Here is a 27388-nt window from a genome sequence, read left to right as displayed (position 1 = left end):
TTAGGACTCAATGGGGACAGCAAATGGAAGGGCCCATGGTCAAAAAGGGACTCTTAGAGGAAAATAAAGGGGGTTGACTCAGGGCATTAGTAAATCAGTACTATTTGTTGAGCATCTACTATGGGTCAGGCACTGTACAGGCAAGAGCTTATTTAATCTTCCTCTGTAAGGCTGTGAGGTAGGGATTATTGCCCCATTTTGCAGATGAGGAAACGGAGTCTCCAGGAGGTTAAGTAACTTACCCATGATCATACAGCTAGGCGGCATCAGAGCCAAGATTTGAGCCCAGGAAGCCTGGCTCCAAGGCCAACTGCCTTACTGGGTGGTCAGTCTGGGGGCTAAAAAGTAGCATTCACTGTGGAGCCAGAGCACACAGTTGGGAGGATGAGGGAAGAGCCCTGGGGTCAGTGGCACAAGGTCTGAGTACTGTGTGACTTTCTGAGTTCAAGGATTGTACATGCATGCTGCTGGAGGAATTAGATCAAGTTCTGAAAGGTATACTATCAGCAGAGATGCACGGACCATCGTGCTGTGGGCTTGGTGGCCACAGTGGCTTAGACTGAGCTGAGCCAGAGGGGTCATAGGAGTGGGAGGCATATGGAGATTGCTGGAGGAATCACTCCAGTGGGTCAGTGTGACAGTCAAGGAGTAGGAGGGGCCCAGAAGGTAAACTGATGGGCAGTGAGACGTCTGGTAGGAGTGAGGGGTCAGGAGGGCCCAGGAAATTATCTGAGGCCAGTCAAGCCCTCTATGTCCTCACTATGCTTCAGTGGGAGGTTTGAAGGCAAGTTCTGAATCCACATTTCAGGAGCACAAAATTTATCTGCTTCCAGATTGCTCAAGACCCTCTTGGGAGCCAGTGCAGGTGTGTCTACCTTGACACAGGGCTCCAACCTTAGGCAGTCCTGGGTCTGAATCCCAGCTGTGCGGCCTGCCAGCTACGACCTTGGGCAAGTTATTCCAGTTCTCTGCACTTCAGTCTCCTTATCTGCAAAACTGGGAAACTACCCATCTCCAAATTACTAGGGGGATTAAAGGACCAATGTTTGGCATCCAGTTGGCATTCGGGAAGTATTCACTCCCTTCAGCTCTCATTAATCTCTCCACAATTCTCCACTTCACCTCCTCCAGCCTCTCCCCAACATAGCCTCGTGCCCTGCGCACTTATTAGATGAAATGCGCCCGCCTGTGGCTCACTCTCACATCTGTCCACACTCGCACTTGTTTTTTCTGTATGGGCCCCTATTCTCCTACCCCACCACAAGCACCTTCAAGGCAAAACCTTTTAAGGTGGGATATGGCTGCACCACCCATCGCTCAACAAGCAAAGAGAGTGACCACTGTGTACCAAGCATATACACACAACCACCTTCGCGTCCGTTCATCATCAGTGCAAACAGCCGAGCCTCCTGAGGCTTTAAATCTAGTTTACCCTAGGATGGCAACTAAATATGCACTGGCCTATTGACGGGAAGGTGTCCTGCAGCAAACCTGGAGCTCAGAATGGTGTGCTCCTCACAGGCCACCCCCACCCCACCTCCTTCCCTGGATGTCACACCCAGAGAAGTGCCCTGGGCTTCCAGAGGGGGACAGGATGTTTCTCCTCTTCCAGATTCACTTCAGAAAGCAGAAATCTGACCTTTCTAAGTCAAAAGGCTCTGCGGAAAGAGGAGGAAGGGTGGGGGGGGGGGTGTTGCGGGTGAGGAAGGGCAGGGAGTCAGGTGGTCATTAGGAAGAAGCCCCTGCCTCTACTACCTTGCTTTTACAAACTCTTCCAGGTCTACTGACAAGTGCTCTTTGTCCTCCAAAGGTGGAGGTAGAGTAGGGTTGAGGGGGTACAGGGGTCAGAGGCCAGGGGACAAGGGTAGGGGAAGAAGATGGCTCAGAGAGGCTGGCCAGCCCAGGCGACCCAAAAGGGACACTGGTTGGGGTGGGGAGATGACGCACTCCAGATCCCCGGGGGACAGGAGGGAACAGCAGGGAGGGGCTTCTGGGGGCAGTTGGGGGCAGAGCCCTGCTCAGTCTCCTGGGGTGGGGTGGGGGGTGGCCAGGGGAGTTGACTCCCACTGACTCTCTTACTTTGTGGTCCCCTGGAGCATGAAATTACATGATTTACACGAAAAAAATAGCAAGGCCTTGCAGTCTCATTCCTGAGACCTCCCCCTCCCTGTGACAGGCCCTTCCTCCCCCTACACCCCCTACCCACAACCCCTTTCCTTCTTCCTGCCAAGACCAGGCCAGATGAGAGCCAGGTAAGACCTTAGGTCTGGCCAAGGCTCCCCTCCCTCAGCTTCCTACCATTCCTTCTCATACATGGGTCCTCACTCACCACTCTTCTCACATCTATGAAGTACCTGCTGCGTGCCAGGGACCAGGCTAGGGGCTGGGGATACAGAGAAACAGAAGGTGGCCTCTGCCCCCCCAGGGCTCACAGCTCAGGTTCTGTGATGATAGCCTCTAATATAAAGAATGATAGGCCGGGCGCAATGGCTCATGCCTGTAATCCTAGCACTTTGGGAAGCCAAGGCAGGCGGATCATGAGGTCAGGAGATCAAGACAATCCTGGCTAACACGGTGAAACCCCGTTCTCTACTAAAAATACAAAAAATTAGCCAGGCGTGGTGGCGGGAGCCCGCAGTCCCAGCTACTCCGGAGGCTGAGGCAGAATGATGGCGTGAACCCGGGAGGCGGAGCTTGCAGTGAGCCGAGATGGCACCACTGCACTCCAGCCTGGGCAACAGAGCAAGACTCCATCTCAAAAAACAAAACAAAACAAAACACAAAACAAAACAAAACACGAATGATAAGAAACTAGTCAGCCTGAAGTGGGGGTGAGTGCCAGGGGTCAGAGAAGGCTTTCTTCTACCTGGGGAAGTCTGGGAAGGCTTCCCAGAGGTGGTGGCAGCACTAACTGGAGTCTCGCCATCTGAAGGGCGAGTTAACACGGTGAACGAGGAGGGTCACATCGACCATGCTGCTGCACCAGATGTGTTCACACTGCCTGCTGGCACTGCAGCCTGGAGATCACTGGACTGCCCACCTCAGAGAGACGTGGGAAATGATGGGTCCTAACTCCAGCAGATCCCCAGCCCCACTTTCTTTGAATATGCCAACCAGACTGGGGCCTCCTTGAAAGCATAGATGTTGTCAACTGTAGCTGTGAACCCCCATCTCCAACCACCAGCACACAGCAGACATGCGATACCCGCTCACAAAACTCATTTTAGTCTAGGCTGAATATGGGAGGCTGGCACAGGCTGACACTAAGCTTAACAGCTAACATTTGCCTTGCAGTTTTCAAAGCACTTTTTCAAACATTTAATTGAAGCTTCACAACATTGAGCTAGGTGGAGCAGGTATTGATGTCCCTATTTTACAGACAAGGAAACTGAGGCCTGAGGTTCCACAGCTAGGAAGTGGCAGAGTCCAAACACCTCTGACTGCTCAGGGCTTACTCCACTGAGGGGTCTCCATGATCCCATGCACAGTCCAGCGAGGCCTTCAAATCTGCCTTCCCCCTAATCTGCATGTGTTCAGCCCTCCAGTGAGAAGGGGAAGTGAAGATGGTGGAGGTGGAGGAAGAAGACCAAGAAAGGAAACTCCAGGGGAAAAGTGGGCTCAGTTTCCCTTCCCTAAGGACAAGAGATACCCAAACACAGCCCTGGGTGAGAAAGGTGTTCAGATACCCACACCAGGAAGAAGCCATTATGGAAAACCTAGGGGAGGAGGAAGAGGGGGCTTAGGCAGAGTGGAAAACTGGGAGCCATTTGGCCTCTCGAACCTCATTTTTTTCCTCCTTCTACCCCTTGGACTGAAAACCAAATGTCCAGCTCTGTGGTCTGGGGATGATGTCCAGTTTTCCTCTAAGGGAGGTGTACTGTCCATTCATGCATGGACTTCAAGAGAGATCTGGATCCAAGTTCTGGCTCCACCGTATGCTGGGTAACCTTGGGCAAGTCACCATCTCTTTGAGCCTCCGTTTCTTCCTCTGCAAAACTGGAACAACCCCATACTTTCTTCATGGGGTTCCTGGGAACAGCACGTGGGACTGTGCACATGGAGTACTTAGCACACTGCCAGGCACCCAGTAGGTCCTGGACGAACACTATTATGATGATTGATCTTTCACCAGCAGCTCCTGGTCACTTGCCTGGTGCCACCCGGAAGGCCTTGCTAACCAAACCCTCTTCCAGCCCAGCCCCCATTCCCCCTCAAGCTTAAGAACTCAGTCTCGCTAATGAAGCTGAACTCTCCTCCCCCCATCCCCCATTCAGAAGTCATTAGCAGGATCTCCGCAATTAGGAACAAACGGCTTATAACGGATGGCATCCAGGGAGGGCGGTTGGGATGGTGGAGAATGAAGCTGTAGCTTTGAGGGCAACAGGGAGCTGCTATGAATAGAAAAACAAGTCTCGGTGCTGTGGGGTCTCTCTCTCCCCTCCAGGATAGGACCACACTCCCATTTCTGGTTCTGGGAATTCAGGGCTGGTGGAGTGGGGGGTGGGAGAGGGGTCATTCTCTCTCAGGAAGCCAGGTGCGGGGCTATTTACCAGTCCTTTCAGCAGGCTGGAGGATCCCAGATCTGTGTTGGGGTGCCAGCCTTATTCTGTGTGTGTGCAGGAGGGCAGGGACGTGATAATCAGGGAGACAAGCTTGAAAGGCTGTTGAGAATGAGAAGTCGAAGAGCTTGGGCCACAACCCCCTGGAGAGCTGCAAGTGTTAGAGGGTATCTAGTCCAGTATTTTTCAAATTGCTGCTCATGGCCCAGTAGTGGGTCATAATATCAATTTAGTGGGTCAAAAAATAGGTATTTTCTAGTTCACTGATAGATGGAGAAACAGAGATCCAGAGATGGGCAATGATTTGCCCAACGGGACACAGTGGCAAAAGCAGAACCTGAATGTACCAGACCTGAAACTGGGCTCTGCACAGGGAAGAGAAACCAAGCACTGGCTGGGCAGGATGGAGGAGGTACTAGCAAATTCTAGTTTAATTTGGATTGTGGTGAGGGGCAGCCAAAACAAACAAACTCCAAACTTCCTTTGTCTGCCTCTGGCTGGTTCTGGCAAAACTGGGATTCAATCTTATCTAAATTGTCTCCATAATTAATTTTCACTGGGAACTGGCTGGATTTAGGAAAAGAAGGGACTAGAAGGGTATTTGAGGGTGTTGGCCCACCTCGCCCCATTCTGAGCCAGAAAAGCATCCCCAGGAAAGCCTATTACCTTTACCTCCAGAACCACAGCATGACTATTAATTTAACAATTTAATGAGTGGTTATTAAGCCCCACAGGGCACTCACAGTGTCCTCAGTACTGGGGACTCAGCGTCTTTAACGGGGCTCACGTTCTAATGGGCCGAGACAGACACTACACAAAGAGACATGCAAACTCTGAGCTGGTGGCGAGTGTCCCATGGAGGCTGGCTGGGTGGCTGGCTCTAGGGTGTGTGGCCAGGGAAGGCCTCTCTGAGGAGACACAACATCAGGAGGAGGCAACTCTTCCAAGGGAGAGTATCTGAGGTGGAGGGAACACATGGTGCGAGGCCCTGCCGTGGGAAAAGCTGGGTGCATTATGAATTGAAAAGCCAGTGTGGCCAAGAGAAGAGTGGCCTGAGAAGAAGTCCCAGAGGTGTGCAGGTGCCAGATTACACAGGGACAATGATTTTTTATTCCATTATACACTTGAAAAATCGCTGAAGGATTTTGAGTAGGAAGTGATACAGTCTTTCAGGGTAGATACTTACTGCTGGTAAACAATGGATGCCTAATAAGCACTCACTGGTTCAAAGTAAAGAAGGAATATTGCTTCATCTACCCCTCAAAATGCAACTCCTCAGGGACCAGAGGGTGGAAGAAAGGGGTACAAGAAGGAGGAGTTAGAGATTAGTGGTCCTGACCACTGAGGGAACTGACCTGGGGGGAGGAAAGTTCTCGACCAGCCAGGCTTTGTCCTCCAGCAAAGAGACATAAAAATGAAATTACACAGAGAGCGGGGACAAGGAAGGTGGGGAGAGGAGAACATAAAACCCCTGAAGTTATTCCGCACCTTTTTCCCTTGGAAAAAAAAAGCTTTTTGGAAAAGGCTGTAAATTTTTTTTACACCAACCTCATAAAAATGACATCGGTGCATTCTCAAATTAGAACCATTAAAATGAAAACCAGCAATGCACAGACACAGACAGGCCCACGTGGGTGGGAGACGACTCACATCCTGGGTGTACAGCCCCGGTTTCAGGACGCCTTCCCTACCAAGTGCCTTGAAAATGCCTCCTCTCTATAAGGAACTAGTTTCTGGCCTCAGAGAGATGAGAATTTACAGCTGAACTCAACAGCGTGGATGAGGAACTGCGATCCTTCAAAAGGCTCCTTCATTCTCTCCATTCCCTGCACCACTGCTCTCAAACTCAGGCAGGCTTCGCACCAGCAGTGCCCGGCCTCTGCCTGCTTCTAGCAATGATGCAGCCCAGGGCTCATCCAGCTCCTGCAGCCAAAACCAGCTCTGCAGGGTGTCATGAGGGCGAGAGTCCTCAGTGCCTGGAAGGAACTCTGACCTCCAGCAAGGAGGTGAAATCACCAAGGTGATGGTGGGTGACCGAGTGGCAGTGATGCAAAAGTTCCCGTGATCACTTTCCTCATTCTTGGTGGCATTTGGAGGTGGCTACCAGACATACATCCCTCCCACCAGTATCTGTGGAGTTCTCTGGAAGTGGGTCTGTGCTGGGGTTTGGGTTCTGAGCCGCTTCACTCTAGCCACCTCTGCAATGTAGGGTTGGAGTGGGGGCAGTGGTGGTGGGGGATGCAGTTCTCGTCCTGAAGATTCCTACTGGGCCTTCTCAGAATAAAGGTGCTCCCCCAGGGGAAAAGCCAGCTCTCCCACTGAGGGTTCCAGGCCAAGTTCTGCCCTGATGAGGTGACCCTAGGATGCAGCCTTCCCCGCTTCAATCCTCAAGATAAATCCTTTCTCAGAAGGAACATTCATCTCCCTTCCCCAAATTCTCCTCTGTATCCCCAGTTCTAATCAGCAGGGAAAAGAATTCTGCCATGAAGGGGAGGTGAGGGAGGGAAGAAGAGGGATTTCAGAATTCCATATTAGGAGGGAAGCTGGGGGCTCTCCTGCTGGTAGAGTGGGCTGGCTCCTTTTAGTCCCAAGAAAGCAGGGGTCTGCAGATCCCTCCTCCAGGCCCCAGCCCCGCCCTCTGCCCTCCTAGCACTACTCCCTCCTAGGAGAATTTTCCAACATAGGAAACAGGGCGGTCTTTGGCTCTCAGGGACCTGGGAGGGGTACAACAAGGGGGATGGTTAAGGCCCTCTCCCAGCCACAGCACTCCCCAGCTCCTCCCACCTCCCACCTGCCCTTCTCTCACTGTGTCAGGCCAAGGAGGAAAGGGCAGTTTCTGAGCATTCCCCAGCAGCTGGTATGAACTGGTGTGATGTCCGTAAGCCTCCCCTCTGGAGAGTGCAGGCCCCAACTCTCCCTCCACGCCATGGCTCCTCCACGGGAGGGGCTCATTCTCCAGAAGAAAAAGGAGAATGCAGAAGGTGTGGGATCAGACAGGAAACGGTAGAATCTGGGGCACACAGCCAGCAGTCCTGAAGAGAAATGGGCCCTGGACCTGCAGACCAAAGACAACTGTTGACTGCGCGCGCGTGTGTGTGTGTGTGTGTGTGTGTGTGCGCGCGCGTGTGTGTCTGTGTGTCAGGGGGTGGTGGGGGGCAAATTCACCCTCTGAATCCTCCCCTTCCCCTGCTGTCATCCCTCTAAGTAGCTTGGGCAGAGGAGGGCCAGATGGGGGAGGAAAAGGAAAGAAAAGTCTCTCCCATTCTTCTTCTCCCCTCCCCCAACTGCCTGACATTCCCCCCATCTCTTTGAAGGGGGGGTGAGGTAAAAGCCCATTAATGTGCAGAGCCCCCCAACCCTTTTGAATCTCCTCACAGGATGTGAACGGGATGGGATTTGGCCCAGTTGCCACGGCAACTGCAGTGGGAGTTCCCAGACGCTAGGCAACCCTCCCGTGACCCTCGCTGACCTGTCACCCCCGCAACCCATGGACAATGGGAGTGCGCGCTCCAGAGGCCCAGGACGCCTTTCAGCGCGGCCTCAGCACCGCCGCCAGCGGCTCTGCCTGCCTCCACCCCACCAGCTCGGCCCTCCTGGCCCCAACTTGGCCAGCGCACCCAGACCAGCCCCCTCCCAAAATCTGGCACACGCTTCTCCTAGGCTTCATGGCCCCTATCAGAGAGAGTCCTAAGGGTATTTGTGGGGTCCCTGAGAAAATCCCCACACTGGGAACATTTTCATACAAGTGAAATCAGATTAGAATAAAACACAAGGGCAACTTTCAAAGAAAAGAGCCATCCCATAGGGTAAAAATGCAGGGAGGGGCACTGTGGTAGAAGCATTTGCCTTGGCGAGGGAGGGGACGGATGGGCTGCGGGTGTGTCTATGGTCTAGGGTATTCTTTAACAGCAGCTGGGGATCGCCAATGCCAGCTGGCCGGCACGGAGCCCAGTGCAAAGTAAGACTGAAGGTGTGTTTGCAGCTTGACTGACTGCTCCAGAGCCTACTGTACTTCCTGCACCTTCTCCTCAGGGTAGACAGATTCCCCATAGGGCATAAGACTGCAGACTTGGTGAAAGCCCCAAAGACAGCGTGGAGGTGATATGGCTTTGTCACTCACCAATGACCAGGCTGGGATGAAGGAGGTGGAAGCTGGGCCTTGTGGGCTGAAATGGGGCAGCCAAGCCAGGTCACCCCCCAGCCTCTGTTTAAACAAGCTCCCAGCCTGCTCGTTGCATGGAAACAAGTGCCTGCTCTTGTTCCAAAGTGACGTGGCCACCCTCTTCAGCACTGTTTGTTTCAGCCTGAAGTCCTGTCACAGGCCTGACTTCTGACTCGCCCTGTTTATCTCTCTCCTCTCTGTCAACTCATTACTCCCAAAGGCCAGGATTGCATTTCCAGGGCTTGTTTACTGAGAGCAGAGGGACAAGGACCAACAGACAGACAAAGGCAGAGGAGCTTGGAGAGCCACAGAGAGTACGAGGAGAATGGGACCAGCGTGTGGTCCACAGACCCTCTCCTACCCCACTTCCTATCGAGTTTGCAGATGGCACTAGAGTGGCTACTTAGGGCCAGCGGGCAGCGTTGCTTTTCTATCACAGAACCCTTTCAGGTTGGAAATGAAATGCTCTAATTTACTCATCAACAGACATTTCCTTAGCACCCACTATGCTCGAGGCCTCGCTGCCTCCATTTCCCACAGCGACTGTGTGATGGAGAAGCAGCAAAGGGGCAGGTGTGCTGAGCCCTGAACTAGGAACTGGGAGAGTGAGGTCTACGCAGCCTTTATTGTGCCATCTTGACAACTCAGTGCCTACCTCTGGCTGTCTCATCTGTGAAACTGGAATAATAATATCCACCTTGCAGGGATGGTGAGATAACAACACAGCATACGTGAAGACCCCAAAGCACCAGAGACGAAAGGCATTGGTTTGTCCTCTAAGTCCTTTCAGGTTGGGGTTGAGAAGGAGCAGGAACCCAAAGGGCCAGGCTCTCCTTCCCATACTTGTTTATCCTACAAGTAGGAACATTTGTTGTTAGGGACCAGAAATGTTACCCTTGAAGCTCCCCCAAAAGCCTCGTTCACACATTCAGGGTAGAGGAATAGCCCATGGACTATTTCATTTTAATTGGAAATCTTGTAATTTTAATTTTGCAAAGTTCTTTTCATAGTTTGGAGCCAACAAAACCTTTTTTAAGTCTCAAATATGTTCCTTGGCCCTGGGCACTCTGCCCATAGTGAGCCCAAATGGATAAAACAGCCCTCTGCCTGCCTCCAACTCCCCACCCCAGTTTATTTGTGAAACAGATATAGGATTTTCCAGGACTGTGGGATATTCCCCAAAACAAACAGGAATAACTGGAATGTGGAATATAGATGGGAAAACATGGCTCATGTGCAACGCAGAACCAAGAAACCTGATCAGTACAGACAGTTCTGTCTTTCCCCACCCTAAACATTTCCCCAGTTATCCAGAGAACTGTGTTCGTTCTTCATTTTCAGAAATTTTTTAAAAGAAACTTTCCAGTTTCAGTACTCCCCAACCCCTACATTTAAAATTCTTCATAACTCTGTCTGCACAGTCACAGAGATGGAAGAGCTGGCCATACAAAATGGGTGGCCTTGGAGATTTCTGGTGGGGTGTGTTTTGCTATTATGTTGGTAAAGGGTAGGATATTGCCCTTTAACCTTCTGTCCCCAGCAAACGGCACAGACTCTGTGGGTCTCTTCCCCAGAGAATGTGCTTAGGAAGGCTTGGGAGATGCCAGCAAACTCCTGAAGAATATCTCCCTAGGGAAGGGAGTCAGGCCCTTCCCTGCTCCAGTCTCCACTGCTGGCAAGAGAAAGTGATTTTTGAAGTCCTCTGTTCCACTCACATCCACATCGACAAATGAGCTGCATGTGTTGCACACCCAAATTGCACCTGATCCTAACAACTCTGTACTTTAGGTGCCAAGGAGGCCAGGGCTCAGGCAGGCTCATGACTTGGTCAAGGTCATGCCACTGGTTAAGGGGCTGGCTGGGACTTAAACCAGGTTTCTTCAATTCCTGCTTTAGCGCTGGCTGACCAGCTCTGTGCAGGGGAGTCAGGCTTCTGATGGTGTTGCTTCCAGTCTGACTTCTGGCTCCAAGGAATATGATGGGAAAAGGCCCCTTAAGGGTTATGAAGTTGGGCTGTGGGAGAAGGAGTGCAGAGTCCCAGGGTGAACTTGGGAGAGACAGCAGGGCCATGGAGGAGCACATGAGGGTACCGTGGTACACACATGTGTGCACGCATGAGGCAGGAGTGGGGTACTGAGCAGGGAGGTACACACAGAGCCCTGCTTCTCCATGTCCCTAGCATACCCCACCCCCTGCCCCGCTCAAGGGCCGGCACCACCAGCAGTGATTCCAGGAGCAGAGTCAAATCAGAGAAAGAGAATCCCAAGGCCAGGGCTGTTGGCTGGGCAGGTTCTCCTCAACTTGTTGAGCATGACTCTCCCTTTTTCCCCGGGTGGGACCAGGACATGAGGCCCCTGCTCTGTCATCACCCAACCAGATCTAGACCCATCCTAGTGCCTCTAGATCCTCAGAGAGGTTGGTCTTAAACTCCCGAACTCTGCACTTTAGGGTGGAAGAGGAAATAGAAGACACAGACAGGGATTCCCAGTTTGAGCCCTAAAAATGGAGGCCTGTCTTTGCCTACCTCTCTTGGCCTTTACCCAGCTGCCTGGGCCTCTCTTCACTGCTGGAAATGGAGGCCCAAGCTGACTCGGAAGCAGATAATGTTTTGCAACAGAAATAATGTGAAGATCCCCCTGTGTGCACAGCACCCTCTTAACCCTGTTCATTTAGCCAGTTTCCTAGCCAGTGTGCAGGTGAAGAGTGGAGTGCCCACCAATCCAACATGCCAATCTCAACCCTGCTGCCCAGGTGTGTGTCTGTCTCTTCTTATTGGCATTTCTGGGACAGTTTCAAGCTTCATGATCTCAGACCTCCGAGTCCCACTTCTATCTCTTGAAAATGCTGTGGTAGCCTAGGCTCAAGGTGGCCACCAGAATGGGTGGGTGGACAGGGAGTCCTTGGAGGCTGGACTGTCTTAAGAATGGTAAAGTGACGCTGCCTGGCAGGGAGTGGTGCTCCAGCAGCCAGGATGAAGTGGAATGCAGCCTAGTGTCCCCTCTCCCGCTCCCAGATACCCCAAGGCGCACCAGTTCCTACCTGTTGCTGCTGGAAGTGCAGCAGCTCCGCAGGACTCATCTCACCATTGCTGTCTGCACCCGTGGTCACTTCCCTGCCCGTGCCACTTGCAGTTGTCCCTGTGGCCCCGCCGCTGCTGCCATCGGCTTGCCCAGAGAGGCTGCCCACGCCATTCTGACCAGATGGAGCCGACCTGATTGTCTCCGAGGCAGATTCCACCATCATGTCGCTCTAGCGGTACCTGGTGGAGGAAGAGAGACACAGGGGAGAGGCTGAGGCTGAAGGCTGAAAGGGCAGTGACTGCTGACCCCCAAAAACATAACCATCGCCACAGGAGTAGCTGGGCATCTACTCCTCCTCAACTTCCCAGAGGCTGCTCCTGGGATGCCTGATGGAATGTGGCTCCTCCCGATGTCCCCCCAGGTGAGGGGTGGCTCCACACCCCCAACCATGTTTTCTTGACTTCTAGGAGACCTCGTGCTGGGGTGGGGAAGGGAGGAGACAAAGCCCTTGCACTGCCCCTCTGGGTGAGGATTTTTTGCCCCAGTTGAGGTTTTGCACTGTTTATAATAATGACATGAAGAAGGGCTATTTTAGGTTTTTTGTTTGTTTGTTTGTTTTTGAGACAGAGTCTCGCTCTATTGCCCAGGCTAGAGTGCAGTGGTGCGATCTCGGCTCACTGCAGCCTCCGCCTCCCGAGTTTGAGTGATTCTTCTACCTCAGCCTCCTGAGTAGCTAGGATTACAGGTGCCTGCCACCACGACCAGCTAAATTTTTGTGTGTGTATTTTTAGTAGAGAAGGGGTTTCACCATGTCGGCCAGGCTGGTCTCGCACTCCTGACCTCAGGTGATCTGCCTGCCTCAGCCTCCCAAAATGCTGCGATTATAGGCATGAGCCACAGTGCCTAGCCCCCGTCTGGGTCTTAAACCTACACCAACAAAGCAAAGACAAAAGTTATTCACTAGGAACCTATCATATTACTGCCTTCCTACCCCCACCTGAAATGGACTTTGTGTTTGCTCCCATCCCAGGGCAAATGACCTTCCCCAGGCCACAGAAGGTCCAAAGCAACAATTATTCTTCTATAAAAAAGGCTGCCACTTGCCCAGCACCTACTGGGAGCCAGACACTGGGCTTCGTCATGGAGGTGTGCAGTGAAGGAAGCCCTGGTTCCACTTTCCATCTTCCATTTTAAAGCCCTCAGCCTAGCACCTGGTCAAAAGTAGACACTCAGTAAGGTTAACTCACTCTCCATAGGAACCATGATTTCTCCTCATGAGAACTGTGGGAGAGAGTTATCACGCCAATTTTACAGATGGAAAAACCGAAGGTCCAGAGAGTTAGGTTACATACCCAAGGCAAAGAGTCAAGGTCTGGATCCCCTGATCCCAGAAATGCCTCTCAAGGAGTGGCTGAAACATCCCCCTAGAAAGAGAGGGTATGTGTTTGGGATGGTCAGGACAGTAAGGAGGAGGTGGAGGCCTAAGCTTCCTCTTATAACTCATAGAGGTTCCAATAGCTTTTAAAATTTAATTTAATTAATTTATTCATTTTATCTTTTTGAGACAGAGTCTCGCTCTGTTACCCAGGCTGGAGTGCAGTGGCACAATCTCGGCTCCCTGCAACCTCCGTCTCCCGGGTTCAAGCGATTATCCTGTCTCAGCCTCCCAAGCAGCTGGTACTATAGGCACGCAACACCATTAGTAGAGATGTTAGCCAGGCTGGTCTCGAACTCCTGGCCTCAACTGATCCACTTGCCTCGGCCTCAACTGATCCACTTGCCTCGGCCTCCGAAAGTGCTGGGATTATAGGCATGAACCACTGCACCTGACAAGGTTCCAATATCTTTAGTATGAAAAGCTGTTCTCAAATTCTGGGGGCTCCCCAACTACCCCCGAGTCACAGTCCCTTGAGAGGAACATGGATTTCAGTCAAACAGGTCAGACCATGGTTGGCATCCACTACTGATTTTTGATCCATCTTAAACTCCCCAACCCTCAGATTCCTTGTCTGTGGTAGGACAATGTTTCTTGGCACCTATGGGGGATTGGTTCCAGGATCCCTGTGGATACCATAATTTCCAGATGCTCAAGCCTCCCAGTTTGTCCTGCAGGACCTGTGGATACAAAAGTTGGCCCTCCCTATCTGTGGGTCCTGCACACTGCAAATACTGTACAGTATTTTCCATCTGTGGTGGATTGAATCCACGGATGTGGAACCTGCGGATAAAGAGAGCCAAGTATATTTCATCCCAGCCTCCAAGTCTTTTGAGGAGAAAATAAACATGCACATGGCACCTGAGAGAGCAAGCCCCCAATATTGATCAGCGCCTTCTCCACCCACCATAACTGTAAGGGTGAGGACATTGAGACCCAAAGAGGTCAAGGACTTGGCCCAGATTGCACAGAGATCATCGAGGGATAGAAGCCACATGAGCATTTAGCAAGGCCCGTGGAAGCCAGCCAGTTTCTTTCCTCCCAAGTCGATCTCTTTTGGCCTAGGCACACCCTATAACCACATGGTCTCCCTGACCCGACTGACAGATGAGGGCCTTGTAGGTAACAATGAGAAACTGTGGAAAGAGACTGGACTGTGATTTCTCTAGTTCCTTCCCCAAGGCAGCAGCTCCCCAAAGCATTTCCCTCCCACTCCCAAATTCTCTCCTTTCACTCCAGAAGAACTCTTCTCCCTCACTCTACCAAGCCATTTGCTCAGCTTTCATCCTGGCTGGAAGCAGAGTCGGGAGGAGATAGAGAACTGCAAGGGGTCCACAGAAGCCACATCCCTGTTCCTGTGGCCCCTCTTCATCTGTGACTCTGGGTGTCACTGTCCCAGTAAGTCTGAGTGGCCTCCTGGGTGCCCTGTATTTGTGAATTTCTCTGTATGTTCCCAAGGGCTTGCTCTTCCCCCAACCCAGCCACTGCTCCACTCCTAAGTTCTGAGAGGAGCTGGGCTGGAGTAAGGGCAGGATGGGAGTGATGGTTCAGAAGAGATTGAGCACTCGGTCTCAGGCCTTAATGGCCATGTCAGCCTGAGGGCTAGTGGCGGTGAAATGATGGATGGGGTGGGCACCATCCTCCACTTGCCACAGCACAGGGCTCCATCACCCTCCCCTGAAACCACCCAGCCAGCAGCGCCTTCCCCCACTTGGGCCTGGGCCTCAGTTACATGAGGGGGATGGGGAGACAGGAGGGAGGGGGGCCTCTCCCCCAACCCTGGCTCTGCTGGTGGTGGAAAGCAGCTGCCCGCTCTGATTCCAAGTCTAGCTTCTCTGAGATCTGAGAACTCCTGGGCCCCAAGGGACAAAGACCAGAGCCTCAGGGGTGTATGCATGCAAAGGAGAAAGGAAAGAGAATCTGGCAGTTACTTCCCTGGGGTCAGGGAGAGTGGCCCCCTTCCAACACTCAAGGAGTATCATAAAGTTGCAGATCCGACAGTAAGTTTGGAAAAAGAGAAAGAAGGAAGGAGGAGGATGCAGACAGAGGTGCTCCTTTCTTTTCTTTTTATGGGGGGGGGGGCATACAGAGTAACACCCAGTGAACAACATAATTGCTGCAATGTGGTGTATAATAATAGCTATTCAGGGGCCGATCATTCATATTAAACAGGGTGAAGCAAGCCTCTCATTTGCATGCTTGAGATTATATGCATTTGAAAAGTCATTTCCGCAGGGTGTGTGAATGGCATTAATTCCCATGTGGCATGCTCTGCCCCCTCCAGGGTCTTTACCCCACTGACACACACCCATACACCTCCTTCCATGCTCCCGCCCACCTAACAACATACCCCCCAAACCTGCATGACAGGCACTCCCAAGTGCTTTCCGAATTCTCACCTCTGCCCTGGGATACCTGCTCGCCAAGGATGAGCACACCAGAAGCCTCATGTCTCCTGCCCACCTCTCCACAGGGCGCCGCGACAGCACCGGTGTGCTCCCTGCACTGTGGGTGAGCAGGCTCTGGGTGCCTGGGACCCAGTCAGCTAAAGACAGGATGGGGAAGGGTGCTGGTGGGAGGCCTTGATTATCAGTCCCCTGTAACTACAAGGGTGTGGGGTATGGAGGAGAAGTCAGTGTCCACAGGAGCCTGAACCCTGGCTACGGGAGCAGGTAGGGGCCTGGGCTCAGCCACACACCATTGTGAATCCTCTGCCTTCCCTTTTCTCTGAGCCTCTACTTCCCTGTCTCTATACAAATAGGTGGTCCTGAAGATCTCTTCTCACTCTCAGTCTGGCATGTGGACATGAAACCACAGTACTTCAGTGAATACTGGTAGGCACTGATGGTCGGTCTGCTGGAGTCACAGCCGGGTCCCTTTCACAGTGGACTCCACCCAGTGTAGATCTGAGCTGCTTCCTCTGGTAATGAGGGGCAAGCTCCAAGAGGTCCTCCTTTCTTCTCCACACACCCCTATCTTCCCAATCCATGCTCCTCCCCCAGCCACCAAGGTCCTCAGCAAGGAGCAGCTGAACACCTGCGGAACAGGAAGGCAGAGGCTCTGAGAATTAGACCATCTGGTTTCTAGGCTCAGCTGTGTGACCTTGGGCAAGTCACTGGGGTGCTCTTTCTGCCTCCATACAATAAGGTAGGGATTGGCCAGGGGTCTAAGGTTCGCTAATACTGGGCTCTTATCCCCCACCCCAGACTTTCCATATGCCTCTCCTACCACATGTTGGGGGCAAATGGAGATAGCACCGGAGGCCGAGTTATTTTGGCAGGTCCAGGATTTGTCTGAGGCTCAGGTCCTGCACTTAGGCAGGACCTAGTGGCCCAACCCTCAGCGTTCCCCGTGGGGGAGCCAGGGCACCTCGGAGCCTATGTCAGGCCTAGAGGCTCCTGCAGATGCCGTCGGAAGGAAGCTGGGTCAAAGCCGCGGCTGCCTCTTCCGCTCTGAGGCAGTCTGCGGGCCGCTGGGGGCTCCCACTTCCCCGGAGGCTCCTGGCTCTTCAAAGAACCTGGGCGGGCGAGTGCGCCACGAGGGACGCCCTTGGAACTCGCCGGAGACCGCCCCGTCCCCTCCCTGGCCGGAAGTGACGAGTTCCACCTACCTTGGGGCCAAAGGGGGGACCCACGGGCTGGGGTGCTTTTGTGGAAGGAGAAAAGAGACGGGGAACCCCACATGCGCAGAAACCTTTTGTGCCTTTTCGCGGGCCCATATGGCGTAGCGAGTATTAATTACCGTCGCTTTTTAATTAACAATCGCTTAATCTGAGCCGTAACATTTGCCATGACACCCTGCGCCTCACCGCGAACCCGCACCGCCCGCCCTGCCAACTCATCAATTAATTTTTATTGACGTTTTCTTCCCCCAAACAGGCACAATACCAGGGTTTTCCAATTAACACCTCTGCGATCTCTAATTAGTGCAATTAACAGACTGATGGATGCCCGGAGTTTACCCGCGGGGGAGGGAGAGAGGGGCGGGGCAGCCCCCAGCGCGCTCCTGGGCGCGCGTCCTGCCGGGAGCACACGTGCACGCGCAGCTGGAGTGGAGATGAGGCCCCAGTTCTTAAGGGAGACACGGGTGGGGAATGACCACAGGTAGCCCGTACCCAGAGCAATAGTGGCGGTTGGAATTTAAATAAGATATCGTTTCCAGTTCTCCAGAAACCTATAATATAGTCTGGGAGACAGCAGGACGTGGCCCAGCTGACAGCCTGACCCTGTAAGTTGGTGTCTAGCCCCAGCGCTAACACCAATTTACTACTGAATGACTTGTTTTTTTCAGAGTGGTGGTGGTGCGGGGGAGAGTCTCACTTTGTTGCCCAGGCTGGTCTCCAACTCCTGGGCTCAAGTGATCCTCCCTCCTCAGTCTCCCAAAGTGCTGGGATTACTGGCCTGGGCCACCGCACCTGGCCTACTAGAGTGACTTGGAGCAAGTTGATTCTCCTCTTTTCTTCTCTGTATAATGGGGAGAACTGGACTAGATGTAGCCATCTCTTTTATAATTTATAATTCCAACAAAGATTAGGAAGCAGATTGCAATAAGAGGTAAGATTTCTTAAAATACAATAGCATGCAGTAGAAGATGAGAATGACGGACCACAACGTTAAATCAGGGGGTTGCAGACCTGAGTGCATCAAAATCACCTTGGAGAGCTTGTTAAAACACAGATTACTGGGCCCCAGCAGAAGTTGCTAACCCAACAGGTTTGGAGTGGGCCTGGGAATCTGTATTTCTAAGAAGTTCCTAGGTGATGCTGATGGTGGTTGTCCCAGGCAATGGGGCTCCAATGATGAACACTAACTTTAGTTATGAGTTTCCTGCTGGGCAAAACTAGATGATATATCTGCAAAAGCCATTCAATCATTCAACATGTATTTAGGGCCCCATTAAGCTAAGCACTGGGGATCTACCTGAAGGAAAGTGAAATGTGGACGCTACTGAACAAGGCAGTGCAGCAGTGTCCTTAGATGCTCTGAGAGCTGCAGGTAAAGGACTCAGCAAGGGCAACTGGTAATAATGGAGGTCCTAGCCCCTTCTCTTTTTTTTCTAGATAAACCTGGCACTTGTTTTTCCTCAAAACAAGTTTCCTAAAAACCAGTGGGGCTTTAGCCATGAACAAAGTCATGCTTCTCTCTCCTCCAGTGGTTGGCCAGGAGCATGTTTCACCAGCAATGACCCCTCATCCATTCATTGGTGCGACCAATGTTTAAGTACCTACAGTGTGCCAGGCTCTGTGTATGCAGACTCCAGCAGAGCAGGACACAGGCCTTGCTCTTGTGGAGCTTATGTTCCCATGAAGAGTGTACAAATGTTAACTAAATACACAAGTAAATGGAGAAGCCCAAGTCAGATACATTCTATCAAGTGTGAGTACAGGAAATAAATGGGGATCTAAGGTAAGTGGAGAGGGGCAGGGAAAGCCTCCTTTTGCCAGGAAAGGGCATTTATGCTTAGATATGAAGGCTGAGTAGGTACTGGCCAGGCAAAGTATACAATGAATGCAGGGCAAAGAACGTACGCAAAGGCCTTTATTTTACAAAAGAAGGGTCGTCAGTTTCAGACTTTTCCAGAATGAAAAACCTTTGAAATACATACATTTCTAGATTATATAAAAAGATACACATGTGGATACCAGAGCACAAGGATGTCTTCTAGTTCCTTCTTTCTCTATTTGTTTCTTTCTAGCTATCCTGCTATATCTTACTTGTGTCAAGAGATATAAAACAGAGGGCTTTTCAGAGCAATGAGCCCTGGCCCTACAAGTAACTGCAGGATGCTTCCCAATCCAAAGTCCCAGGGACCAGCCTCCCCCATTCAGCCCTGGCCCCAGAGACCCACTGGCTTCTGGCTTCAGGCTCCAGGTAAGGGGAGGGCTCCAGGGCAGTGGCCACTTTGGGCCTCTGGCTTACTTAGCCAGCCACTCATTTGCCAGATGAACTGCTAACCCTTCCTGGCCTCTTACTACCTTTGTGACATTGAGGAATGAGGTCACCAGTCTGAGCCCTGGTTTCCTTATCTGTAATGTGGGGCCAATGCCAGTACACCTTCCTTCCAGGGTTGCAGTGGTATCAAATAAGACACACTGCATGAGGAAGATGTTTAGAGAAGGGTAGTGACTATAATTACAGGAGTCCAGAAAGTCTTGCTACAACCCACATGAGTGGGCTATGGTTTAAAAATTGATCCCACCCCCCTCTCCCAGCCCTTGGTTCAGCACTTGAAGAAAGTGAGTCAAGACCCATGGGTTAGAATATGGCTATAGCTCCAGAATAGGTCCTGAAGCCAGAGGTGGGTGATGTGAGTCACGCACTGCTTGGCTCCCTGATCGTGCCAGCAGTTTCTCTCCCCAAGCACATGGGGCTCTGTGAGTTCCAGAGTAGGCTTAATCCCTCTCCAAGCCCCTGCCCTCCTTGGGCACTCCTCATTGTGTGGGTCAGAGGCTGGCACGCTGGACTTCCCTCTGTACCCCCATCTCTGCCTGAGTTCCTGGCCTGGGAGTCTCCCTCAATGACTGTGACATCCTAGAAGCTGCCTACCCCAACTCTAGGGACCATTCAAGGCCTCCTGGCACAACACTTGGGTGCTCGGAGGAGCTCAGTACAAGTGGCAGGGCAAAGACATTCCTATCTGAAAGGCTCCACCAAAGCCTTCGATTTGTAAGGTGAATCTGCCGTCCTGTGCTGTCTGTTCCAGGTCCTCTCCCAAGTTCCAAATAACGTTATTTCTGAATCCTAAAAGTAAGAGACATCCTGGTAGAAAATTTTGAAAAAAAGAAAAAAAAATAGAGTACTCATAATCCTACCCTGCAGAGATCTAGCCCTTTGGGATATATAGCCTTTCCAGTCAATCCATTCTCACTCTCTTTTGGCATATAAACATTTAAAAAGTGAAATTTGGGTCATAATCTATACATGGTTTGAATTTTCATCTTTTTCCACTCACCACTTACTATCATAAGCATTTCCACATGCTATCAAATATTTTAAGCAACAGTTTCTAATGGTCACACAGTTGCTTGAATGGGCCGCATATTCCAGAATGTATTGAGCCAAGCCCCTAGAGTTGGACATCTAGGCTGTTAGCTATGTTTTACTATGACTCTGCAGTAAATGGGAACAGGATACTCTATGGGAACAGGATACTCTACATTTTTGAATAGTTGCATAGGATACATGTTTAGAAGGTGGAACTGCGTATTTTTAAGGTTCTTGATATATTCATTCCCAAACTGATGCCCATAAAATTCATACCAATTTTGCCCAGTTCTTCTTTAGCAAGCAGTCACATCTCGTAAGACTCTCGGGCCCTAACCTCTTTAGTGATTTCCCTCAATTCTCCTCAGCTCCTTCTCCAGGAGATTCTCAGAGCCTGAATAAGGCATTTGCAACTCAACACTACAGGCCCTGTCAAATCTGGGTGAGTTCCCTAAGGTCAGAGTGGGGTAGGGAGCCTTCACCTGCAGCTGATACTGAGCACAGTGGGCACTGGGGTTGGGGCAAATGGAGGTGAGCAAAACGCAATCCTTGCTTTTGCCGGGCTTGAAATGGAGAGAGGAGAAAGACTAATGGGCAGGTAAGTTTTCCTTCTAAACATCGGAATCATCTGGGGAGCTTTAAAAAAACAAACCGACCCATACCTATGGCCCACCCTAAGTCAATTAAATCGCACTCTTCAGGGAACTGGACCCAGGCGTGGATATTTTAAAAAGCTTTCCAAGCATTCTAAATTCCCAGTGCAGCCAGGATTGAGAACTTCTGTCTTACACAACACACACAGCTTTACAAATGTTATGTTAGACACTGGGGACCATGGAGCCTGGAGGGAGTAAGGGGTGCTCTGGGAAGGCTTTCTGTAGGAGGTGGCTTCTGAGCTGAGCCATGACGCAGCAAGGCCTCGGCACACAATTTGTGAATACATTTTATTGTTAAAAACCATTCGCTTGCCGGGCGCGGTGGCTCACACCTGTAATCCCAGCACTCTGGGAGGCCAAGGCGGGCAGATCACGAGGTCAGGAGATCGAGACCATCCTGGCTAACATGGTGAAACCCCATCTCTACTAAAAATACAAAAAATTAGCCGGGCGTGTTGGCGGGCGCCTGTAGTCCCAGCTACTCAGGAGACTGAGGCAGGAGAATGGTGTGAACCTGGGAGGTGGAGCTTGCAGTGAGCCGAGATGATGCCACTGCACTCCAGCCTGGGCAACAGAGCGAGACTCCATTTCAAAAAAAAAAAAAAAAAATTCACAGAGTCCCCAAGAGTGCTTTCCTATAGCCCCTCCCTCCTCTCTCCCCCATGCAATTTTGCGCTCATTTTGACAGAGGATGGAACCATACTTCAAAGATGCCAAAGACTTGACAAGGTTACCTGACTGCTAAGTGGCTGAGCCAAACTGAAACTAGGTGGCTCTCCTGACTCCTAAACCAGTGCTCCTCCCCGCGTCCTAACTCCCCGAGTCACTCTGGAATCCAAGCCTTCACTTACCCCTACCACCACCCTCCACCTTACCTTTTACTGGCTCCATCCCTGAAACGCTCCCACAGGCCCTGGCAAGGTGGCCTCCCTCAATACCCCTTCCTACTACACAGACCAAAAAAAAGAATTAACAATACAGGGGGAAAAAAAAGAAAGAGAACCAAAGATCCCACTCCATCTCATTAAGAAAGTAAACATAAGAGCCATCTAAGTGTCTAATTAAGCTTCTAATTAGTCCCTGCTTGTTACTAATGCAAATTAGATTACTCCGCTTAACTACAGCATGTCCACAACACCCTTGTTAATTGCGGCCTTTTGAAATTAAATTACTCCCTAATTAGCATATCAAAGCCATTGATTCGGAGCTGGGAAAGATGAGGGCAAGAGGAGCCGAATGCCAAGTTTGGTTAATCAGAGACAGCTAATTAAATAGTGACGTCTTATGTGGGGGGCCTGCTGGTTAAGGGGTAGGGGCAACTCGCCCAGGGCCTGAATGGCCATCTGGAGCCTGGTTCTGGTGGTGCCTTTGGCACCAGGGTTTCCTTCGGGCACAGGAGGGGCTCTAGCGGGCCTGGGACAAACCACTGAGTATGGCCATTTCTGGGCCCCTGGCTGTTCTGCCCAGCCTGCCCCTGACATGCCTTGGCCCCTCCCTTCATTTCCCCAGATGTAGGGGGCAAGTGATGACTTTATCATAGAGGGGCTCACCCTGGCAGGGATGGGCTGATTTCATCTTGAAACAGGCCCCCGGAGACACAAGGCCTTATGGTACAAAGACCTAACCTCTATGGTACAAAGAAGGGAAAAAGAATCACCCACCACCATCAGTTCTTTTTTTTTTTTGAGACAGGGTCTCACTCTGTGTCGCTCAGACTGGAGTGCAGTAGCGCGATCTCGGCTCACTCACTGCAACCTTTCCTCCTTGGCTTAAGTGATCCTCTGGTCTCAGCCTCCCGAGTAGCTGGGACTACAGTCACATGCCACCACACCCTAATTTTTCTATTTTTTGTAGAGAGGGGGTTTCACCATATTGCCCAGGCTGGTCTCAAACTCCTGAGCTCAAGTGATCCTCCCGCTTTGGCCTCCCAAGTGCTGGGATTACAGGCATGAGCCACTGCGCCCATCCCACCATCAGTTATTAAGTAGCTGTGTGGGAATTAGATTTGGGTCAGGGTGTCCTTATAGGTCCTCTCTCTGAGATCTTCTTGTACAGACCCTGCAGTCTTTTTTTTTTTTTTTTTTTTGGAGGCAGAGTCTCATTCTGTCGCCCAGGCTAGAGTGCAGTGGCACAATCTCGGCTCACTGCAACCTCCGCCTCCTGGGTTCAAGCAATTCTCCTGCCTCAGCCTCCTGAGTAGCTGGGACTACAGGTGCCTGCCACCACGCCCGGCTAACTTTTGTATTTTTAGTAGAGATGGGGTTTCGCCATGTTGGCCAGGATGGTCTTGAACCACTGACCTCAGGTGATTCACCTGCCTTGGCCTCCCAAAGTGCTGGGATTACAGGCGTGAGCCACCGTGCCTGGCCAGACCCTGCAGAGTCCTTCAGACACTGTCCCACACTAGATTCTCCTTGAGGAATACTGGGGACAGGTGAATCTCCATGTCAAAGCTGCTAACCAAAATGCCTTCAGGGGCTAGGCTGGTCACTTAGGAGGCCACGTGAGGAGGGCACGAGGAGGCAGCTGCCACTCAATCCCAGTCCATCCTTTCCACACAGAAATGCAGGCTCAGTGTTGACAGGGCTTGGGTTTTTCAAAAGGAGCCGAAGTGGGGATATTTATGTGAAATTTACCATTGTAATGAACAGTGTGCGGGTCAACAAAACTCAGCAGGGATGAAGTTAGTCCACTTGTGACCTCAGCCCTTATGGCCAGCATTTCAGAAAGGCAAGTTCCAGTTAACTGTGACTTGGGGCAAGTCAGGTAACCTCTCCGGGCCTGGGTACTTCACCTATCAAATGGGAGTGATAATTACCACTGCCTGGAGAATCTTTCAGGGTTGTTGTGGGGATAAGAACAAGGAGGTATGTGAAACGGCAAAGCACAGTTCCTCAGTCAGGGCCTGGTGACTACCTAGCTCTACCTGCCACAACAACCTCCCAGGTTTCCTAATAGGGATGTCCTATTAGAACTTTCTTCCCCCATCTTCCATGCAGGGGGCAGAGCAAGGGCTTCCAAGTGTCCTTGAAAATGCTGAGGGCTTGTTCCTGCAGATATCTGACCTGACTGTTGGGAGGCTTGGAGGTACCACACACCTATGCCCTCTGCCCTGCGTTTTAATGGATCAGCTCTGGCAGGGGCAGCAGCTTCTGAATGACAAAATCCTGAGGGTTAAAAGGTCCCTAGCTTGGTCCTTCTCTACCTCCCCTGTCCCCAACTAGGGTGCAGTCTGTTCCCAGCTCTTCCTCCCTCCCCTAGTCCTCCTAAGTTTCTCACCAGTAGCCCCTGGAGCACACAGGATCACAGCCAAATTCCCAAAGGGTGAGATTCTGTTTACTTAAGGAGAGATCAGACAGGGTCCAGGGGAGGGGAAGTCCTCCTGCCCCCACCTCTGAAAGGGCGAATCCCAGCCAGTACCCAGTCTATGGGTATCCATCCAAGCCAAACTGGGCAAAGGGGCACAGAGCAGTGGTTTTATTTTAGAAAATAAGTGCAATTAAAAGAAAGGCAGAAAAAAAGGAATGGGGGAGGAGAAGGCTGCCCTGGTGTGAGGGGGAGGGGGGACGGCGGCGCACAAGGTCCAAGCTGAAGCTCGCCTCGCCTCGCGGAGCTCTCCCAACGAGATTCAATTAATTGATAACATAAGGCATCAAATTAATTTCTGGAGAATGTGAGATTCTGATGAAGGGAAATCTCGTCGATGGGGATCGGGTGGGAGGGGGCAGGCAGCACCCCTTTTAATCAGGCTCCACTGCCTAATTGGGAAGGAGGAGACTTGCATGGGTCGTAGTGTCCTCTTCCCCGAGCTCCACAGCATCCCTTTCAAGAAGGACCCATGGAAGCAGTAGGCTCCCGATGCCCTTGGAACAAAGAGGGTGTGCGTTGAGACATTCAGGTCTCTTCTTGCCTGGCTCCCAACCCACAGCTTCAGGATGGTGAGCCCGAAGACGTGGGGCTGCAGGTGCCCTTTTCACCCACTGTACAGTTAGGAAAACTGAGGCCCAGAGAGAAGACGGGTCATGCCTAAGGCCGAAGAGTGAGTTAGGACGATGGCAGCAGTGGGCTTACCGGGGCCCCTCATCATGTACCCGTGTGGGTACAGACCGTTTAGGCCTAGACCCACAAAATCATCTCTGAGCACAATCGGTGGGCAGCTTTCTCTGTGGCTAAAAACTGCCATGCTGCCTGAGCCGTCCCCTCTTCCAGTGTTTCCGGATCCCCAGCTGCCGGCCCGAGCTAGCCCAGCTGCAGTTATTTTCTCTGCGTCTGGTGAGTGCCGAAAACCCCTTGTGTTACATCCCTGTGCTCAGGTCTCAGACATGCAGGAGCTTCCAGCAACTGGAACTGATGTGCTCAGTTAAAAAGGTAAAAGCTCACTGAGGGAACAATCCAAAGCGAGTGCTCAGCTGGGGAGGGGAAACAGGTAGCTCTGGCTCTCTGGGAAAGAAAGCTCAGAGGCTTCCTGAAGGAGGGATTCTCTCAGTGGACCAACTCTACACCCTCAGCATGGCCTGACCATCCAGCTTCTCCAGCTCCCATCCAGAGACGCAGCCTCAAAAAGCCTGGCACTTTGCTCCCTGAGTGCTTACAGCCGCAGCCTCTCGCTGGGTCTCCCACAAATCCTGATGTTTCATATCTCCCCAAAACTCTCCCCAGTGCACCCCTTCCTTCCAGGATGCGGATGTGCGTCTACAGGGGAACCCCGAAGGAAAGGAGGAAGTACACCGCCACCCTCTTTTGAAGCAACTTCTTTAGGCCTGGGTCTCCATAGAAATGTTCTCCTAGAAACGTAAAGCCAGCCGGGAATGGGATCCAAGGAAGCCCCCCTGAGGAGATGAGAACGGAAGCTACCCCAACCTCCCACCCCCTGGTTTCATTTCACACGGGGAGGCCCTCCTAAGGGCTCTCTGGGTCCTATCTCAGCTGGGGGTTTCAGGACCCACGCTGGCTCAGGTGGCCAGTGCCCAGATCTGTGCTCCGGCCCTTGTTCTATTTCTGATTTTCCAAGTTGCACGTGAGCCACCCCTTCTCCGGGTCCCTCCTGCTGCCCTTCACCAGCCTGGCCTCCAGCACACAGTAGGCGCTCCACAGTGTTCGTAGGATGGATACAACTACTGAGTCCCTGGCTCCATTCCCTAAGCCACCCTACCTTCAAGTCGCCATCATTTTGCCACCCCTTTGCTGCTACTTGAGTAACTTCTGCTCCCACCAGTCCTGCCTACCTTGAACAAATGCCGGATGGTCTCTATTCTACATACTGTTAGTCTGAGGAAAACCCACCATGTCGCCCCATTTTCCATTTACATGGTAGCCTGGGTCACAGACCATCAGAACTGCAGCAGGAAAGGAAACACCATTTACCTCTATCTTGCACTATCAACTGGCTCCACCCACCATCAGGCCTGGCTGTGGAGGCTCCAGTTGGCCAGAGGATGGGGCCCAGGGAGGTGGGCAGAGCAGCTGGGATTCAGGGAACAGGCGGCTGTATGGCTACCATCCAGACGGGAGAGAAGGAAGGTGCAGGGCTGTGCCAGAGGGACAGCCGGGAAAAGACCCTGGTCTCAAGAGGGATCCTGGGACCAGGATCAAGGCAAGGAGGGCATTCGCCAGGCCCAGGCATGTCCAGCCCGGGCGACACAGGACAGCAACAGTGACTCCACGGTCCAACACCTGCGGCCCTGTCCAGATGTGTACCTTTTGTGCCAGGAGCTCTTGTTTTCTAGCTCAGGCAGGTGTGCCCTGCGTCCAGGCTCTGCAAGGGCCCAGGAGCAACATCTCACAAGACCACAGCATCTGAAGTGGCAGAATTCAGAGGAAAGAGGGTTCCCGCTGTGATCCCGGCTTGGTGGAACTGGCAGCGGACTGAAGGTGTGTATTTCCACAGAGAATCCTGGGAGGCAACGCTGAAGGGAGCCAATAACTTCAGGCTCAAGGGGAGTTTCCTTTTGCTTCTTTGAGATGATCCATTCAGTGATAGGTCCCAAACTGGTCTGCGACTTGCTGCCAAAATCTTCCATAAGGACGTGTAGGCTAGGGTTTCCAAACCCTAGAAATCTCCCTTTCTGGAGACAGGGGTTATCAGTCATTTTTCTTCCTCTGCATTCTGGGGAATTCTCTCTCCCATTTATGTGTGTCTCACAAAAACCTTAGGAGTGCCTGGGGAATGCTCCAGGGTTGTGTGCAGGTGGAAACACCAGATTCTGCACCTACAGTCCCCCTCTCCACTTAAAGGGAAAAGAGAAAGAATTCACACTAGAAGGCAGGCGGCCTAGGCCAAGCTTATGGAGGAGGGAGGGAGGAGTGGCAGCTCCTCCCATCCCTTCCTTTCTCCCTTCACCACAGCACACGCTCAAGCCCTACTGGTTATACTGGGAGTCGAGGGCCCCATATTTTAGTTCCAGCTCTGCTACCATGTAGCTGTGTAACCTTGGACAAGTTGCCTCTTCTCTCCGGGCTTCGTTTTCCCAACCCATAAAATGAAGATTAATACTTCAGTATTTCCATATTCAACCAACATGTGGCCTGGCAGTGCTAGCAAATTAATAATAAACGCCATCCCTTGATCAGTAC

General features: G+C 51.8%; 1 protein-coding gene across 13 annotated transcripts in view; it reads right to left on the bottom strand.

Annotated features, from left to right (window-relative positions):
- Positions 1 to 27388, bottom strand: part of FOXP4 (forkhead box P4) — a 54213-nt gene that overhangs the window by 22863 nt on the left and 3962 nt on the right. For 12 of the 13 annotated variants that reach the window (XM_034962057.4, XM_034962062.4, XM_034962063.4 and 9 more), the window contains exon 2: positions 11761 to 11980. In XM_034962057.4, coding sequence (XP_034817948.1) covers positions 11761 to 11964 — 204 coding nt within the window. In that variant the 5' untranslated portion in view covers positions 11965 to 11980. Of the gene's footprint in view, positions 1 to 7365; positions 7615 to 11760; positions 11981 to 27388 lie in introns of those variants that run through there. The other variant, XM_034962064.3, reaches the window with a different exon arrangement.

Source organism: Pan paniscus, chromosome 5 (assembly GCF_029289425.2).
Source record: "Pan paniscus chromosome 5, NHGRI_mPanPan1-v2.0_pri, whole genome shotgun sequence".
Taxonomy (NCBI): Eukaryota; Metazoa; Chordata; class Mammalia; order Primates; family Hominidae; genus Pan; species Pan paniscus.
The sequence above is the reverse complement of the archived record's forward strand: the minus strand, read 5'-3'. Positions and strand labels throughout refer to the sequence as shown.